The sequence below is a fragment of the Gavia stellata genome, chromosome 4 (genome assembly GCF_030936135.1).
Source record: "Gavia stellata isolate bGavSte3 chromosome 4, bGavSte3.hap2, whole genome shotgun sequence".
NCBI classification, from domain to species: Eukaryota; Metazoa; Chordata; class Aves; order Gaviiformes; family Gaviidae; genus Gavia; species Gavia stellata.
Genome location: NC_082597.1, coordinates 75,310,227 through 75,330,706, shown reverse-complemented (window position 1 = coordinate 75,330,706; position 20,480 = coordinate 75,310,227). Strand labels below are relative to the sequence as shown.

The following is a 20,480-nucleotide window of genomic DNA, read 5'->3' as shown; positions in this document are numbered from 1 at the left end:
CAAATACCTCCCAAGGTTACATTGTCCCACCTGCTGAAGAACAGGCTGAATCAATTCCTGGAAATTTCTTTTCTTGAATAGCATCAGAAATTCTTGATGCACAAACTTGTAAAATAAGAGATGAATCTCCTTCCTAATGTCTTCGTGTCAAAATCTACTTCTGAAGAGCATGTGCAGGCATTCTCTGCATCTCTAGGAGTTGAAATACTTTTGAAAGCTTTCTGTTAAGCAAATCAAATGTCTAGTTCTTGTTGTGAGGTTCAATTATTCCCCAAGTACTTTGAAGTTTCAGGTGCTTTTTGAAATTATGTCTGTGGGGCAGATGTGTTCTTGGAATTCTTTTACCATTATTTGTTATGATTAGGTCTCTTCTAGAAGAAGTGAAATAGACAATGGACTAATGGGGCAATTGGAAGAACTAGAGTTACTCATCTTTGAATATTGTCACATTGCTCTATGGCATGTAGGTTTGCCTGCAGGGGAAGGTGTTACTTAAGGAAATTTTGTCATTCTCTTTAGCCAAGTCATATTAATTTCCTCCCAAACTAGTTTTTTAACAAACTTAGAATGTAAGACAAGATGAAAACAATAAAAGAGACATACCAGAGGAATCAGAAAATAAACGGTCTGCTGTTTATTGTGGGTCTAAATGACTTCAGAAAGATGACTTCATTTGTCTCTAAAGTTCAAATGCCCACTGCATAAGACTTCATATTGTTCCACAGGAAGTATGTTTTACCACTGGATCAAGACACTTCTGTGTGCTGTAAAAAAATGTTGTAAATGATGTAAGCTTACAATAAACAGCATAAGGAAAAATAAAGACCATTTTCTTTTCAGTGTATCTTTTTTAACCCTGCCAAGGTTTCCCCAGTGTAACACTTTTTTCTCTAAATTTTTTGAGCTCTGGCTTAAAGTTCATGTTATTTTAGGAGGGGAAAAGGGGGGACATAAATGAAGCAGGAATTCATTTGGGACACCCATAATGGAGCTATCAGCATAGACTACTATTAATACAGATGATTATGTAGACAAAGGTATGATCTGCAGTTTGTATATGCTCCCGAGGGGATTGTCGCATTCTCTAGGTTAATTAAGCTTGAGAAAGCTCTTCTACCTCAAAGGGGCACAGAAGAATTGTCATTTAAACTACTTTCAAGGTGAAATAACATTAGGCTTTCCAACAGTGTAGCTCAAGTAACATTTAAGATTCCCCTAATTATATCAAACTGCCCTTAACACAAAGCTTGCCAAGCCTACAAGAGAAACTGTTGAATGGATGGAGAGACTCTGCCAGGGTGAAAGCAACGAATTCAGTTCCTGTACTCTCCATGTTGCTTCTTTTTTCCTTGCGGCAATACTCCAAGGGAAAAGGGAGACTTGATGTTTTGCCTGTCCCTTTCAGCTTCCTCATCCTCATCATATCTTTCATCCTCATCTTCATCTTCGCCTTCGCTATGGTGAGGGCTGGAATGCTGAGAGACAGAAGGTGATGGTGGCACTGATGAAGGCCTGGGGTACCTGAAACCGTCCGTCTGGCAGAGAGAAGCAAGTTGTATATATTATCACAGTGTTCCTCAATTGGTTGTATACAGCAATTTAAAGCTGTCAACACCTCAAAGGAAACTAATGGTGGGATGTAAGCTAGACCTGCTCTGCGCTTTAAAATTAAACTCCCTTGAACCCAGATCTCCTCAGTCCTTCTCTGCCAGTAAGTACATGCTTGTATGGCAGTGATCTTTAGCCTGTTCTATAAACAATATGCTGCCCTTGCAGCACTGCTTTTTGCAAAATATGACTGTCTTTATTGAGCCTTAAAACTGTCAACACAACACAAAATCCTTCTGTACTCTGTAGTCAGAATATGCTTATTGAAATTCAGAATTCAGTCTGAAGTTTTGAAACAGTTTTCTAGTTATAATATCAGTATCTGCAAAACCAGAACCAAGCAAGGGGTTTTGGCCTGACCCTCCTTTCTCCTTCTTATTTGAAAAAATGAGTTGCTCTCCGAAGGTGTCTGGAAGTTTGGTTTCAAATAACATGGTTCTTACAATGGCTCTGAGCAGCCTCCCTTCTCAGATTGATGCTAATATGCACTATGCAAGAAATGTTTGAAGGTATGTCTTTAAACTGACCCCTTGCAGTTCCAGCCACAGCCTCCTCCTCACATACCACGTTTAGATGAAGGTAATACTTTGCCTCGGTTTCCCTAGAACATCCTTTCACAGCTCCCCTTCCATTTGGTTTGTGCAGAACATCTCCATGGCATTTATCAGAAGCAAAATTAGAAGCTGCCACTCTTCTAGTAGGAATTTCAAGGGCCAGTTCCTCAGCCGGTCTAAAATGGCATAGTCCCATCCAGGGCACTCTAAATCCCCTGAAGAACTGTTCCTGTATTGAACCTGCTACCCCTAGTGTTTGCATCTGATACTATTACAACTCCTGACTGCGGCTTGGGTCTATAACTTGTTGAGCTTTTAACTATGAGTTCCTACTTCCCTTCAGTTAAAACAAAACTTGCTAACCCTTTTCTTTCTCTTTCTGTCACACACACACACACACACACACTCTTTCTCTCTCTCTTTGTAAAGTAGCTAAAATGCAGATGAACTCATCTGCAAAAGCAGACTTTACCTTTGGTGGAGCACTTGGTTCCATCTCAAATTTATCTGGGAATGTTCTGCTAAGGGCCAAATGTCTGGCATGCATGTAATACTGCAATATAAAAGAGAAGCCTTTACAAGTCAAGGAAGTCTTGGATAGATTTAAGTAGGAAAAAAAGGAACATAAAATGAGTATCTCCTAAAAGACAATGCTGAACAAACGCTAAACATGTTTTCAGCTAAGGAGAATCCAACTGATATGGCTGCTTTTAATGAACACATTGCTGTGGTGAGCCATTCATGTTAGATTCACACTGAAATAGAGTCTAGAACAGAAGCTGAATAAAGTTTCTGTAAGACTAAGCTGTATCAAGATGGAAACCAGCACTTGTTTCAGTCAGCGTAGTTCTTATTGAGTGATAGTATTCTTTATCCCTCAAGATCGAACTGGCTCTTTTTTAACACGGAAAATTTACATCTTTAAGTATACATGTGTATACACATCAACTCCTTGCATAGGAAGCATGTGTAACAGTTACAGAGAAGTAATGTTTATGAGTTTACTGAGGCCTGGTATTTAAGAATTTGGCAAAAATATTTATGGATCCACTATATTCACGAGTCTCCATCACATGTACGGAAAAAATAGCTTGTTGTGTCAGGATCTTATGCTGTGTTGGGAACCATATAAACAGAAGGGTTCTCTCACAGATATCAGAGCAGGACAAGGTCCAAAATAGTTAAAAAACTGGTACATGTACACCCACTTCTTTGCTCCTGTGGACTTGAGAATACTGCTTTGCTACTGTCTTCTTAGTAGGTGGTACTGTTGTGTTTTCTATGTCAAATTAAACCCACTATTTTGCCTTTAAGGCACAGAGGTATTTTAGGAATGTTGAGGAACCACCAGGCCCAGCGGCATTTTAGGAACAACTGCTAGGATTTTTGAAAGCATCCAGATGACTTTGGAGCACAAATCCTACTTAGTGTAGGGTTGTCAGTGTTGCCAAAGACTTAAGCTTTTTACATTGTCTTTAGCACCACGAGTACAAAGACCTCAGTGTGACTAGCTTCTGCTCTAACCTATTCAGTTAAGTCATGTCTCTCCTTACCATTGGAGAATGGAAGCATCATGCTGAAATGTAAAGGCAGGCCTTGCCTTTAGCACCTTTGAGAAGTGCTTTTCAGAACAGGGATGTCTCCTTGCATTGTAGCATGATGCTGAAGACTGCTAGTTAGACCTATGTGTCTGGAATTTTTAATACCTCTATTACATAGTTTCACATACCCTGCCTAGGTATCTCCAGTCCAACAGATCTGAAAGCCTCTCGGTTCGGTTTCTTTGGATGATCCTCTGGCGACGGGACTGCTGACAAAATCCATAGAGGAACTGAGTCAGCTGGTTGCATGATTCATCAGGTGAGCGGAACCTCCTGTCAACTATGTAGATGCCTGAAGGACACAAAAAAGGTGAAGACAAGTGGAACTGAAAATGGCGTCTGACCTCTCACATTTCCATTCTACCTTCTGTCACATAGTCTTACAAAGGTTACATGTATTATATGTTCTTTTTAATGTTAGAAGGCAGCTACAACTGGAACATTTGTTACTATTCTGATGGAATGGAAAGCTGCAGAGAAATATGTATTTTTTATTTTAATCTTCTTTACCTTTCAGGCTGAAATTCAGCAAATTATTCAAAACTCAGAGGCTTAGTTGTTGTTGTGTAAGTATGTCAAAAGGATTCAAGAGTTTCTGGATAAAGACACGTAATTTCTATCCGCCACAATTTTTAAAATACCGACTGCTTAAAAAAAATAATTTAGTGTTTTCCTAGGTTGCAGTAGAATTTAGAAGTGTGGATGGTCAGAATCAGCCTGTAGGAGAGAGGCTGTGTTTTCTGTAGAAATATAAGTGTTTCCATAGAGATAGCTAACTCACATACATTAGTCAAAATACAATTCTGGCAGAGAGAGGGCTGAGGTAAACTTTGTCTCTATGATGTAGTGTGTCAAGATCAATACTTTATTCTTGCCACCTTCCTTACACCAGGGTGTTGGGAAGAAGAGGGTGCTAGACCTCAGCTATCTTAATGGACAAGACAGATGCAGAACTACTTTAACTGAAGTGCCCAGTGCCCCTAGGCATGTACAGTAATTTATGACAATGCTCACGTCTATGTTTTCGCAGAGAAGAGCAAGCGACCTGTGCTCTCGGGTCTGTGACATTTCTGAAGGCTCTCAAAGACATGTCGACCCAGGCAGGTGTAGCTATATTTTGCAACTGGCTCTACCCCTGCCCCTAGGTCAGGGTTGGTACTACTGTGGAGTTGTCATTGCCTGTGCATGTGCAGACAACCCAAGGTACTTAGAAAGAGGCCCTAGTTTGGGCACATTTTCAGTATTGTCTTGACACACTAGGAGCTGGCTAGCCTCCTCCTTACCACACTCCAATCATGAATGATTTCCAAACCTTTATGAACAGATTCTTATTTGCAAGTAGGCTCCTTTTATTTTCACAGGTTTATTTTTTAGTGTACATGATAATTTACTTTTTGTTTGGTGGGGGCAAGTTTCACTGGCCTAGAGGTCCCAGTACATCCTTCTTGGACTATTCAAAAAGAAGCAAATTTTCACTGCTTCTTTTGAAGGGCTCAAAGAGTTACACTGTAACCAGAGGCATTAAAGGAAAGTGCTGGGAGACTCCAGAGTAAGTATGAGGAGTGCCGAGTTTGGAAGGATAAAGCAGACAAAAGGTTAAAGGGAGAGAAAAGTGAGAGAACCTGGAAAGGGTTTGGATAAACATGAAAGCTTGAATGGCTAGTTCAACATAATGAGATATTCAGAACTCTGAATATATTCCCCCGATGAACTCCATCGCACTAGTGAAAGCACGAAATTGAGGAGTAACAGCATCATTGCTGTGCTTTTTGCTTTCCCAACTCAGAAGCGGTATTTTGATGTGGTGTTAAAAATTTTACCATAAGCTGCTGGGTCAGCAACATGTTCCTGCATGAAACAGCCAAATCCAGAAAGGTTTGTGGTAACACTGGGAATGCCCATCACAGTACATTCAGCTGCCAAAAGAAACAGACAAAAAGTATTTCAGGGAAATATGCTTTGAATGGTTTCACCTTGAGAGAAAAAAGAAAAAGAAACAGGCAGACAGAAGGTCCCATAACACTAGAGCTGCTCTGAAAATGTCAAGTGAAAACTATTATGCTTTGTTGTGGATTTGGAGAAAAAGAAAAAAGAATGAAAGAAAAAGAAATTTTAAAGAGAAAATTTCACACTGTTTTTGCGAACATATCTTTGTGTTTCCCAGCAGCTAAACTGAAAACTTTCTGAGAGTCCAGTGTTGAAACAGAGAACCCCAGTGCATGGTTTGGTTTGTTTGTTTGGATTTTAAATTGAAGACTGTTGTACACACATGTTCATTAGTTGTTCACAACTATTTACAAGACTGAATCTCTTAAGTGTAGGAACATGTTAAACTTTGTATGTTTATATTCACTGTTTGTAAACTGGCCCCTATAGCAAGAAAAAACCAAAAAACAAACCCCATCATTAACTCAGGACTGCATTCAAAGTAGATGTGGAGCTAGTTTTATAAAATTAGAAAATGTATGCATCTTTTGTAGTTATTTCTATCATCATTGTGAGTAAGGATAACTGTTTACTCAGGCTTAAAGAGTTTTTGCCGATGAACTTAAGCCAGCATGCAGATGAAGTAAATACTCTAGTTTTTGAAATGCTGAAAGCCATCTACATGGCCTTCATTAATATGGCAATAAAACTGGTGTCTATAAAACAGCACTATAAATCTACCTTTAAAAATCACTTTTTGTTTCTGGGAGAATTAAATGGGTATCAACAAAGAGAATCACTTTTGCATTAGTAATGGAAAGAGAAACTACCCTTTTAACGAGTGTAAATCACAGCTTTCCTCAAAACTGCTAAGTACCAGTCTAACTTTTCTGTCCAGGTTTACTTTAATATTCACTTCAAAATCATCCCTGGCTGTCACACTTTCTTTATACCTTAGCTGAGATTAGAACAGGAAGAGAAATTGCTAGAATGGAAGACAGTTGTCTTACTTGGAATTTAATCACTCTCTTACTTGGAGAGAAGTAGCTCTGGAGAATGACTAAATTTGCAAAATTTCTATTCTGATTCATTGGTTTACAACAAATGTTCTTCAGAGGGGCACCCCAACTTGCAGATGTGTATCAACACTACAGAAAGTAGTAGACATAAAAAACCCAGGCACCTAGACTTTGATCTTCACAGGTATTCAAGCTCATAGTTTGCACTGATTTCATCAGGTGTTAAGTGTCTTTTGTAAATCGGGGGCAATTTTTTTAAGCCAGAAACTACATGCTTTCTGTATCTTTAGAAATTTCCATTTAATTCTGTGAGATTCTCTACCACTTTATGCATTTGTGGTGAATATCTTAGATATGGTGTTACATAATTCTGTCAAACTGAATTGTTATCTTGAATTAAATCCACTGAAGTATGTCAGTGTCAGATTGCCCCAGCCCTGGAAGTGTTCAAGGCCGGGTTGGATGGGGTTTTGAGCAACCTGGTCTAGTGGAAGGTGTCCCTGCCCATGGCAGGGGGGTTGGAACTAGATGATCCTTAAGGTCCCTTCCAACCCAACCCATTCTATGATTCTATGATGTCGGCTGGTAGCATCAGACTTCTTGCCCTACTTTTTTTCAATATGTGTATTCCTCTAAATCTTCTTTTAAAAATCCTTGAATCAAGTTAAGAATTAAGTTTAAAAAATGATTTTTTGTTCTAAAGTCACAGAAAATCAAAAGATTACATGTTAGTATGGGAAAGGGTCCAGCGCAGGGACAAATGTGAGTAGTTGTCAGTCAGTAGATGCCATTTTATACCACCTGGCCCCCAAATTTTGCCAGCTGTAAGACCTTTGCACTGCAGAGGAAACAGAGCCAAAAGAGTTTTTTCAGCACTGCAGAAGAAACTGGCTGCAAAGCTATTCTGCATCAACAGAATGGGTATTCATCTTTTGATACTAGTTAAGTGTACAGATCACCTACCTGGAGTGTAACCCCAGGGTTCATAGTATGATGGAAACACACCAAGGTGGCAGCCTCTAACAAACTCCTCGTAGTCCAAGGGCAGCAACGGGCTTGTCGAAGAAAGAAACTCTGGATGTAGGATCACCTGGATATTCAAAACTTACATTAGAGGTGAAAGAAAACCATCATCAATACGTTTTAATTATCAATAAGCTTAAGCAATTTCTTCACTCTGGTCTTTTCCTAAGTATCTGAACAACGCATCCTTTGCCCATCTGTTATCTAATTCATTTCCCACACTAAAATGTATCCTGCCCGTGTGCAGTCTTGTATCCTGCCTGTGGGCAGTCTTGTCCTGGAAATACTACTGATAATGAATCCTTTTTCTGGACAGGGCTTCAGCTTTATCCTTGCTGATCAAGGAAGACCATGTGCATTGAAAATTATACCTAAGGCTGTGGCATTTAGCAATACTAAACTGGTTCTCTTGGTCTGTTGTACCAAGGTTCAGACTATTGGGATGTTTTGTTCCAGAGGAGGCCTCAGGAGGATACAGCACTCCAGAGCTTCACAGCATCCAACTGAAATATAGGAATGCTTAAGGTACTCAATGGATCTCTCAAAAACAGAGAATTTTGAAACCAGACATATTATAGCCCTGTCATCACAATCCTGTGCCTAGGCTAACTAATCTTGCTGAAAGACAAAGCTTATTAACTTAGGATAATGTCCTGCTTTCAGGACCCATGATAATCTATCTGCATGACTCTGCAGGGCTTGTGGTCACTGCCCCATATTCCACTGCTAAGTAGAGAAGTGTCTTGTGTATGCTGTCCAATCAGCTACAGGAGGAAGAAGTGTGAGGGAAGGGTTTAACCTTCTCTGGGTGTTTTTCCCCACATAACCATATTGCAGCCATTATTCCATGTCAAGGATATGCTTTTATCCTTTCTTAATAATACAGTCATGCTACTCACTTGAGTAAATCAACACATGAATGTATTCAACGAGTAAATGGGCTGCAAACTCATTATGCAAGCTTATTTGATTCCAGCAAATAAAGTAAGATTTTCCATTGGCATTGCTGAGGCTATTTTTCACATGCCAACTGTGTCTGCATGGATATGTCATACATGTCTCAAAATGACTTTCCATGTGAAAGTACAGAATTTTTTTCCAAGACATTCAGTTCATTAAGTATTAAGCCTGTTCACGCAGCAGGTAATTTTCCAGTGGTAATGACAGTTTTGTACAAACTTGACATACACCTAGCCAATCAAGTCTGCTGAGAAGTAGGAAGATGTGTCTGCAGTGTTATACGCTACCTGCTTTCTAATGATTTTAAGCAGTTAGTTCTGAGGAATTTTTTATTACATTTATATACAGTGCATCCTTCCACCCTACTTTTGCTACATCTAGTATACTATTACCATATTATGCTCTCAGAGCTCATTGGAGACACACTCATAGTGGAGAATACGTTAAGACAGGAAGAAGCAACTAGAAAGTTGAGGAAAATGTTTACTCAGTTATTGTCACGGGTTTAACAGCCAAAACACTGAGAACAAGTGGTATGTTATTGTCAGAGATACTATGGATCTGACTTGAAAAAGGTTTGGAAGAGGAAGAATTTGCAATTTTACGTTCTACTTTGAATAGATAGATGATGAGATAGTCATAGTTAACAGAGAGAATGACAGAGATTGCCAGACCAAAAAAAAGCTTTGGCAAGCTTGTGAAAGTGGGAGCTGATCATTTCTGTGGACTGGCAAGACAGACATGGAAGTAAGGAAAGGATTTATTTACATACATTTAGCTTCAAAAGTTGATGTAAACATGAGCACAGCATGAACAGGAAGTATTTCTGCTCTGGATCAAAGCCCTCGTTACCTTCTACAGCAAATGCTGAGTGTCAGGATGCTGTTCTTAAGAGATGAACCAATATTCCAGAAATGTCTGTGCTCAAACTCTGGACTTCCAGTTTTAAGCAAATGAATCTATTACAGAGTTTTACATCTGGGTGCAAATGACCTGTGGCACTTTCTGGATTTCAGTAGTAGCTCCTCATTCAGTACAAGAGGCAGCAATGAAAACAATTCCCTAACATCAGATTTCTAACTCAAAATTAACTTGGTTAAACAGCAACTGAGGATATCTGTGAAGTGACTAGTTGTTATTCCTGGAAAGGGAGGAAGACGGAAGAAGTACTCTATTAGTATAATACTGCCTATCAAGAATTTGACTGCACTCCCCATGCTAATGATCCAGACTGAGACTGTTTAAAGAAATACCATTTTATATCTAAAATTAAAATGACAGAATGTACCTTTACTCTGTCTGTCCGGTTATTGAAAAGGCCAATGCGTCGGATGGTATTGAGGATTGGATCATTGCCATCGTCAATCATGTTGTGGGTGGTCACTGGAGGCAGACAGTGTCGCTAAAGAAAGAAAAGGCAATCCATAAGCCAGACAAAACTGTTGGCAAAGAGTCCTGTTACCATTGTTTAAGGTTAATGGAAGACAGTGGGATATTTTGTCATCGATATGGATAGGTTTTTACCCTTTCATTTTAATGTAAGAAAGGAAAGCTATGATCATAAAATGTTGTCTTCTATATAACTAAGGCCACAAATGAGACCATAAAATCTGTCACAGGACTTGTTTCATTTACCTCAAAATAAATATATTTGTACTAACTTTTAGAAAGGCCTACCATTTAATTTTAAAGGTTTTTAATCAATATATTATGTCTCCTTAAGAGACTGATTTTACATATTTAATACAAATTGAAGAATCCAGGCTTCAGGAACAATGCAAAGTTCACACTTAGTGCAGAAGAATTAGGAATTTTGGTGTCCTGCGTGTGACTGGGGGAATATTCATGGATTCCCCAAAAGGAATAGTTTGGGTCATCCTCTCATAAAAACAACCACAGCTGATCTTTAAATGTTACTGATGAGAAGTGTATTTGCTGAAAACTTCTTTTTCAATGCATGCATATCACTATATGTCATACACAATCCTTGTACATAGTCATGTTTATCATTTATACTAGATGTTTGTGTAAATCATAGATTTTCTGACCTGAGTTGAAAAGATGGCTCTTTTCATAATCGTTATATCATCTCGGTCAAGAATCTTGTTCAAGTCTGGAATTTCTCCTCTGCAGAGGCAACACAGAACCTATTTTATCAAATGACTTATTATCAGTTGTATAAAGAAAATGAAGAACTGGCAAACAAGGTCTGATCTGAAGTCTGCTGATGTCAACATGAATCTTTCCTTCGTTTTCATGGCCCTTCTATATTCCCAACTTTTTGTCCTCCCATACACGTGCTGACCTTTCAATTAGCTTCCAAAAAAGCTAAAGAATTCTTTTTTTCTGTTTTTTCAGACACACCTTGTGTTTGCTGAAGTTCCAGTCATCTCATCTGTGCTTTGAGTCATTCACTTCCAACCGTCTTTTGAAAGGATATGACTAAGCCACTAATACATACTACTTTGTCTCTGGTGCTTTTTTAAGCTGAGGTAGCTCATTTTTGACAGTGAGTAAGCCTTTGTGTTACTTAGACATCCCCCATGTCTCTTAGGACTCATTCCACAATGGGTGCTAGTACCTTTAATTTTTTTCTCTGTGATTTGCCTATTCAACAAGTAACCTGTATATGGTACAGAAGGTCCCATATCCTTCTCCTATGCCCTTCCTATGGATGTCAAAATTTCTTACATGAAGAGTAGAAGCACAGAAAGACCACAGGTAAGCCAGGTGAATATGTAGCTCCGCAAGGCTGAGCAAAGTAACCTATACACTCACTTTAGCAGGGCATTGTAGAGTTTCTTTCCAAACTTTTCTTTCACTGATTGTGCAGTGTCCCTAGGAAAATAAATAAATATATGTATAAAACAGGAGAATCCAGGACAAAGACAGAATAAAAGAGATTCCTGCTGTTGGAAATTAAATTATGCTTTCATGTATACTGATGGAACCAAGAACGCAGAAGCAGACAGAGGTCTGGTTCTCAAAGCTCTTTTATCCAGCCAGCAGCCATACTGACGGATTTCAACACAACTGACGATTTGACCTGCATCCAAAGATGAATGCACTGTGAAAGCCAGAAGCAGACCTTACGAGTGATTACTTCTAATATTTTCCTCTGATCAGTAGACCACACTTTCATTTCAGCTATGAAAAAGAGAGCATATATATGACTGGAGGAAAAGAAGGTTATCAGAAGTAGTCAACATGGATTCACCAAGGGGAAGTCACGTCTGACCAATCTGATAGCCTTCTACGATGGCATGACTGGATGGATAGATGAGGGGAGGGCAGTGGATGTTGTCTACCTTGACTTCAGCAAGGCTTTTGACACCGTCTCCTGCATCATCCTCATAGACAAGCTTAGGAAGTGTGGGTTAGATGAACGGTCAGTGGGGTGGATTGAAAACTGGCTGATAGAGAGAGCTCAGAGGGTTGTGATTAGTGGCACAGAGTCTAGTTGGAGGTCTGTAACAAGTGGTGTTCCCCAGGGGTCAGTACCGGGTCCAGTCCTGTTCAATATATTAATCAATGACCTGGATGAAGGGATAGAGTGTACCCTCAGCAAGTTTGCTGATGGCACAAAACTGGGAGGACTGGCAGACACACCAGAAGGCTGCGCTGCCATTCAGCATGACCTGGATAGGCTGGAGAGTTGGGCAAATAGGAACCTTATGAAATTCAATAAACACAAGTGTAGGGTACTGCACCTGGGGCGGAATAACCCCATGCATCAGTACAAGTTAGGGGCTGACCTGCTGGAGAGCAGCTCTGTGGAAAGGGACCTGGGCATCCTGGGGGACAACAGGATGGCCATGAGCCAGCAATGTGTCCTTGTGGCCAAGAAGGCCAATGGCATCCTGGGATGCATCAAGAAGAGTGTGGCTAGCAGGTCGAGGGAGGTTATCCTCCCCCTCTACTCTGCCCTGGTGAGGCCGCATCTGGAGTACTGTGTCCAGTTCTGGGCTCCCCGGTTCAAGAAGGACAGGGAACTGCAGAGGGTACAGCAAAGGGCTACAAAGATGATTAGGGGACTGGAACATCTTTCCTATGAGGAAAGGCTGAGGGACTTGGGTCTTTTCAGTCTGGAGAAGAGAAGAAAGATTGAGAGAGAATCTTATTAATGCTTCTAAATACTTAAGGGGTGAGTGCCAGGAGGATGGGGCCAGTCTTTTTTCAGTGGTGCCCAGTGACAGGACGAGAGGTAATGGGCACACACTTGGTCATAGGAAGTTCCATCTAAACACGAGGAGGAACTTCTTTACTCTAAGGGTGGTAGTGCACTGGAACAGGCTGCCCAGAGAGTTTGTGGAGTCTCCTTCTCTGGAGATATTCAAAACTCGCCTGGACGCATTCCTGTGCAATCTGCTCTAGGTGAACCTGCTCTGGTGGAGTGGTTGGACTAGATGATCTCCAGAGGTCCCTTCCAACCCCTATCATTCTGTGGTTCTGTGACTCTACTTAGAGAAACATGATCATTAACATTGGACACTAATCAAGAGGCCTCCAATTTAACCTGACCTAGTAGGAAGATGTAAGATATAAGAGTTAAAAAAATAGGGATTTTAAAGCAAGCTTCTCCCTTCACTTTCTGTCCTAACTCCTAATTCAAAGACTTTTGAAAACAAGTGTTAGCTAACAGGTAGTTTGCCATAAATTAGTTTGCAAACCAAAAAACTTTCTGGAAATCTCAGGCCATGTTTTAAGCTAATAATAAAGCCTGTGCCAGACAAATGTTATATTTTAGTTAATAAAGAACTCCAGTGAACAACTATTCTAAATGCAAAGAGCCATTTATATTATCCTGCACGTAGTTGAAATAACTTGTAAGTACAGCTGAAATGCTGTCGTAAAAGTAGCAAATGCACTCTCAGTTTGAGCAAAACACCCACTTCATGGAACTTTTCCTGCCTTTCTGATTTCTAAGAATTATACTTTGGGCTAAGACAAAACTTATTAAGTGAAATCCTAAACTTTACCAAGTTGAGAATCCACACACCTGGTTTTAGTTGCACTTTCCCAACTCACATAGACACAACAGTGGATAAGTTAATTTTGGACGAGTTGCAAAGCAGCTAAATGTCAAACCAAATTGATCTGAATCCCAGCAAGCTAGTCCCCTTATGACTATATTTTCATAGACTCAGGCCATGAACAATACCCAAAACTTAACCCAGAAAGGATAGACTGCTTTTTCAGAAGCAGAGGAAACAAGGGATTTTATATCCCAGATCAGCCACTGTCTATTCCCTTATAATTGCCAACCTCTTCTTGTATTTAATTTCTGTGGCATCCTTAAATCATCTGATATTATTATGTAATACTGATATCAGGTGGTTTTATCCAGGAGCTCCAGATTATGACCATGATAACGCTGCATATGATGATGCAGAGTGTCTTTTGCTTTTCACAGAACACAGTGGGAAGAATAGCTGGAAGCAGCATTTTTTGCATGATTTCACATATTTAGGTTTACCTTTACTGTTACTACTGTGCCTTCATTACTGAGTACCAGAGAAACAACCATGTAGTAGAGCTACAACAGGGGAAAACCTTTGCATGTTTCATTTAATTTAAAATTCCCTAATATCCATATATTATTTATTTAATATGTACCTGTTGTATTATATTCAAACATTACATACTTTATATCAAAGACAAAGCAGAGGCCAAAAGCACTTGTTGCAAGCGCAGCTGTTTCTCACTGCACTCACATTATTTTCCTACAGTTCTCGCGTACAGTTCTCATTAAAAACTCTGGCTATGTTACCTTGCTTTAGCCATCTACAGTTTAAGCTAGTTGTGCAGATCCTCCACACATCTGCAGAAGGTGACAGTCCATTTCAGAGGATGATTCCCTTCACTCATCTTAGACACTTCCTGAAGTGGTATAGGATGAAACATCATTTGGAGTGAACCATCACTCTCCACTGCCAGTGAAGGCAGCTCAGATGCATTACTTTTAGGAAGCCAGAGTTGGACAATTAATTCCAACCTCTACATTTGTGCTACCTGTTTCCAGAGTGTTAACCAGGTAGAACATTTCCTGTAAGTCCCAAGAAGTTGCTGTGTGATGACTCCAGAGATAATCTAGAGAGTAGATAGATTTCTCATATCTGTCTTCTTTTCCAGATATGGCAAAAGGTAAATTATTTCAATGATCCTTGTTAAACTCTTTCTGTCACTGCTTTTGTGCAGGTTTAGTATCTGTTAATCAAAGACTTCAACTCAATTACTGATATCCAGAAGCTGAGCCAGCGATCACCTGCTGGAGGCAGTTAATGAGATAACAAGAAAAATAGTATCCTTCTCTTACGCCGTGCCTTTCATCTACAGATCTCTAAGTCGTTTAGATTTCTATCATTCTATATATATAGAACTGGTGTCAGAGAGAGGTTAAGCACAGTGAGGCACAGGCATAAAAGCAGAAGCTAGGTCTTGTGGGTTTTAGTCCCTTAGCTTTAAGACCAGCTTCCTTACTTTTGCAGCAGAGTTCAACCACTTTAGCCACCTGATAAGGCGCACATTTCCATTTCCCTGCTTAGATAATTCATCTGCAAATATGTTGAGTGAAATGGCATTTTTCACTTTTTCAAACAAAATTCATGCTTGATAACCCACCACTGATTTTCTTTATGAATGTGAACCTTCAGTTTTGCCATGTCTCTGAGTTTAGAAATACCTCACAACATGTGCCTTTTCCTACGCAGAATCACATAGCAGTTAAAGTGAGGTCAAGGTTACGTCTGCTCCTGCTTTGCTTTTTTGTTTGGGAAGCTGTAAAATGAAAACTTAAACTGAGAAAGGCTGTGACAATTTTCCCTTTATAACTGTAAGTTTCACTGCTTGAGTATGGCCAGTGCTTATTGTAGGCTATAGCGAAAACCACACACAATTGTTATCAACTGTTATTCTGCTGGATTAGACAGTACAATTTCCATATTTCTAATTAATTTCTTTTTCCCACCAGCAGCAGAGAAGCTCATTCTGATAAATTAGCAGGTAGTCCTTATTTTGTGGAAGCTCAATGGCATGTCCAAACGGAGTATTAGAAACAGTCAGAAGACATCCAGAACACCGATTTTCTAGAACCTTTGACTTTGCCACTGCAAAACAAGTACTATTTGCTAACTTGTTACAAAGAATGACAAGGCAAGTTTACCAAAAATAACCTAGGACAAAAAAAAGATAAATATTTGCCCTTAGTTATCATTCCCATCCCTTTCACCCCCACAAATACATTCTAGTTACCCACAATCCTTGATTTAGGTAGAGCAAAAAGAAAGAGCATTATTCTTCATCAGAAACTTTTGCATGTCTCCTCAATTCACTGTACAAGGCCCTTAGTGAGAATGGCAATTACCAGAGCTGCTTCCGGACTGCTTGTCCTTTCAGGGTTTCCACATTGAAATTGTTTGTCTTTGCTGGCATGATGAAGAACACAACAACTGTAACATCAGTCTTATGAACCTACATGGACACAAGATGGAGAGAAAAAAAATATCTCACTACAAGGTATCACAGCAAACTTTAACAGTTAAGAATTAGTCACAGGAAAAGCCAATGCACTTTGACTGGTTGTCCAGGAAGCTCTGATCTTATATCTCTCCCTTTAGCTATGAAGTTTTTGTCAAGTCTGAGACAGAGCTGAGGATAGATACAGATAAACAGATGTCACCTGATTCCAGTTTGGGCAATAGAGATCTTCGTGACTTCTCATGGTTTAGAGGCCATGGCTTAGGATGTGAACATAAACTGCAAAAAATAAAAATCCTACACACATTTTCTAACCTGACACAGACTTTGTTGTCTCAAAGGAGGGAACAATTAGTTTACTAGCCGGGGCATGCCCAGCCATGCGGCAAGGGATTCCCTACAGCAGCAAGCAGAACTACTATAGGAATAATGCCCCTGAGATATGGGTAGAAAGAGGCATAATAGCAACAACTGTCTACCTGAACCCCTGGCAAAGAACCTGCCAGACACACAAAAAGCAGTTGTTTGTAAACAGAGAAGGACTTATGGGAGAGGTAATGGTTGGAGGCTGTCTTGGGCATAGCGATCACGAAATGACAGAGTTTTTGATTCTTGGAGAAGTAAGGAGGCAGGTCAGCAGAACTGCTACCTTGGACTTCCGGAGGGCTGATTTTGGCCTCTTTAGGAGCCTGGAGGACAGAGTCCCTTGAGAGACAGTCCTGAAAGCCAAAGGAGTCCAGGAAGGCTGAACACTCTTCAAGGAAGTCTTGAAGGCACAGGAGCAGGCCATGCCCATGTGCCAGAAGACAAACCAGCATGGAAGAAGACTGGCCTGGCTGAACAGAGAGCTTTGGATGGAAGTCAGGAAACAAAGGAGAGTTTATGACCTTTGGAAGAAGGGAGACCACTCAGAAAGACTACAGAGATGTCATGAGGTTTTGCAGGGAGAAAATTAGAAGGGCCAAATCCCAACTAGAACTTAACCTGGCAACTGCCATAAAAGACAATAAAAAATGTTTCCATAAACACATTAACAACAAAAGGAGGGCTAAGGAGTATCTTCATCCTTTACTGGACGTGGGAAGAATCATAGTGACAAAGGATGAGGAAAAGGCTGAGGTACTTAATGCCTTCTTTGCCTCAGTCTTTAATAGTAAGACCAGTTATTCTCCGGGTACCCAGCTCCCTGTGATGGTAGATAGATGTGGGGAGCAGAATGAAGCCCCCACAATCCAAGGGGAAAGGGTTAGTGACCTGCTACACCACTTAGACACCCACAAGTCTATGGGACCAGATGGGATCCACCCAAGAGTACTGAGGAGCTCGTGGAAGGGCTCACCAAACCACTTTCCATCTTCTACCAGCAGTCCTGGCTAACTGGGGAGGTCCCAGTTGACTGGAGGCTAGCAAATGTGACACCCATCTTCAAGAAGGGCCGGAAGGAGGATCCGGGGAACTACAGGCCTGTCAGCCTGACCTCGGTGCTGGGAAAGATTATGGAGCAGATCATCTTGAGTGCCATTACGCGGCATGTACAGGACAACCAGGCAATCAGGCCCAGTCAGCATGGGTTTACAAAAGGCAGGTCCTGTCTGACTAACCTGTTCTCCTTCTATGACAAGGTGACCCGTTTAGTGGACAAAGGAAAGGCTGTAGATATAGTCTACCTAGAATTTAGTAAAGCCTTTGACACTGTTTCCCACAGCATTCTCCTGGAGAAACTGGCAACTTGTGGCTTGGATAGGTGCACTCTTCACTGGGTAAAAAAACTGGCTGGATGGCCGAGCCTAAAGGGTTGTGGTGAATGGAGTTAAATCCAGTTGGCGGCCGGTCACAAATGGTGTTCCCCAGGGCTTAGTATTGGGGCCAGTTTTGTTTAATATCTTTACCAATGATCTGGATGAGGGGATCAAGTGCACCCTCAGTAAGTTTGCAAATGACACCGAGTTGGGTGGGTGTGTTATCTGCTTGAGGGTAGGAAGGCTCTACAGAGGGATCTGGACAGGCTGGATCGATGGGCCGAGGCCAACTGTATGAGGTTCAACAAGGCTAAGTGCTGGGTCCTGCACTTGGGTCATAACAACCCCATGCAATGCTACAGGCTTGGGGACAAGTGGCTGGAAAGCCGCCCAGCAGAAAAGGACCTGGGGGTGTTGATTGACAGCTGGCTGAACATGAGCCGGCAGTGTGCCCAGGTGGCCAAGAAGGCCGGTTGCATCCTGGCCTGTATCAGAAACAGTGTGGCCAGCAGGAGTAGGGAAGTGATTGTCCCCCTGCACTTGGCACTGGTGACGTTGCACCTCGAATACTGTGTTCAGTTTTGGGCCCCTCACTACAAGAAGGACATTGAGGTGCTGGAGCATGTCCAGAGAAAGGCAACAAAGCTGGTGAAGTGTCTGGAGCACAAGTCTTATGAGAATTGGCTGAGGGAGCTGGGGTCGTGTAGCCTGGAGAAGAGGAGGCTCACGGGAGACCTTATCACTCTCTACAACAGCCTGAAAGGAGGTTGTAGAGGCGTGGGTGTTGGTCTCTTCTCCCAAGTGACAAGTGATAGGACAAGAGGAAATGGCCTCAAGTTGTGCCAGGGGAGGTTTAGATTGGACATTAGGAAAAACTTCTTCACTGAAAGGGTTGTCAGGCTTTGGAACAGGCTGCCCAGGGAAGTGGTTGAATCACCATCCCTGGAGGTATTTAAAAGACATGTGGATGAGGACTTTAGGGACATAGTTTAGTGGTGGACTTTGCAATGTTAGGTTAAGGGTTGGTCTTGATGATCTTAAAGGTGTTTTCCAACCTAAATGATTCTATGATTCTCTAAGTAACTTCTTGCTCATCTCTCACATCCAGCTACTGCAAAGGCAAAAAGCATTTGCTGGGAAATCTGACCCTTTACTTATAGACGGTTTCACTTTCTGGTTTCTCCTGTGTGCTAACAAAATTCAGAATACCAGGTTCCTGAGTGATCTTTACATGGAGCAGAATGAGGTTGTACTCCTGTCAGTAACCAAAGAAAAGCTAAGGGTGAACTCTGTTCAGAGCTGTAGAAATTCAATTATTTTGAATTGCCTCCATTCTAAACTTTAGACACACAAACATGCTATTAGCATGCCTTCTCTCAGATTGAGGTACAGGGAAACGTATAGTATAAAATAACTTATGGGAGTCACCTATCATTTTAGGGTTCTTCCCTTCCCTCTCTTCAAGGCAGGTTCAAAGTCCATCATGCTATGATCTCAGCGTGTATTAACAATCTGTCCCAACATTAATAATTTATTTCCAAGATGTTAGTAAGGTTTTCAAGTAGCAAAGGAAAAGGAGTCTATAAAATAAAATAATTTCATCCAATGCTATGTAATTTTTAGGTTCAGGCACACCACTGAGACTTGTTTAAGAGGCACCATCATTCCCAGATTCATAAGTAGTACAGGTATTCTGCTGTCACCAATGGAACTACCTCTTGAAATAACTACAGAGCAAGTGTTCTTTGAACAGCTAATCAAGTGCTGGCATGCATGTTGGAACAGTAATGCAATAAAGCCAGCCTCAGCTTATGGGAGAAGCAAGACCCAGTACACTGTTCTAGAGAGCTTTGGAAAACTAGCCTCAGTTTCCTTTGACTTTCCATCAGCCTAGCTTGTCATTGATGTCATATAAATCATTAGATACAATAAGAGATTGCTGCAATCATTGCCCAAGCATAAGACCTTCCACATTATCAGCATTTATACTTAATAGCTATGTAACTGCCATTAACAGGTAGCTGATGTTGTATGGCATTGCCAAAGAACAGAAGTCAGTTGTCTGGCAAAGTTGTGGAAGAAATACTTAAGTTATATGAGGTGACCTGTTGTGTGAGCGAATGGATTAAGTATATCCAGAAAGTTCACAGGCATTAATGGTGTATGAATAGAAGGTGGCAGTAGAACAAGTGTACTTAGGGCTTTGAATGTTAATATTTTTTCAGCCCTGCTGACAATATAGTATCAAGACTTTTATCCAGATTTTCCATATCATTTAAATGATAGAGTACAAAAGAGAGAGTCTGGGACAACAGTCAACTGATCCTTGCTAGATGACTGAAAACTGATTAGCATTTTTTAAATTTTTATTTTAAATGTATCAGGTTTTGGGACACATCTGGAGACATTTTCAATGACCTCATTTGTAGGTGGTAAGTGCTCTGCTCTTTGATCATGACAAAGTCTAGGTCTTATCTTCATTAAAGTACTCCATAAAGGCATTTAGAAACATTGCACTCATTTTTCACCTGAGGAAACAGACGCATGGAGGACTGAGTGGCTTCCCCATGCTTA

At 40.7% G+C, this 20,480-nt stretch overlaps 1 protein-coding gene across 1 annotated transcript in view; it reads right to left on the bottom strand.

Moving 5' to 3' along the window:
* Nucleotides 1–1,313: 1,313 nt before the first annotated feature.
* The window catches only part of GYS2 (glycogen synthase 2), a 50,684-nt gene continuing 31,517 nt past the window's right edge, over nt 1,314–20,480 (bottom strand). The window contains exons 8-16 of the mRNA XM_059816849.1: nt 16,055–16,161; nt 11,470–11,529; nt 10,740–10,818; nt 9,980–10,093; nt 7,672–7,798; nt 5,584–5,679; nt 3,892–4,055; nt 2,635–2,715; nt 1,314–1,535 (exon numbers count right to left, since the gene is read on the bottom strand). Of these exons, the coding sequence (XP_059672832.1) occupies nt 1,314–1,535; nt 2,635–2,715; nt 3,892–4,055; nt 5,584–5,679; nt 7,672–7,798; nt 9,980–10,093; nt 10,740–10,818; nt 11,470–11,529; nt 16,055–16,161 (1,050 nt within the window). The remainder of the gene's footprint in view (nt 1,536–2,634; nt 2,716–3,891; nt 4,056–5,583; nt 5,680–7,671; nt 7,799–9,979; nt 10,094–10,739; nt 10,819–11,469; nt 11,530–16,054; nt 16,162–20,480) is intronic.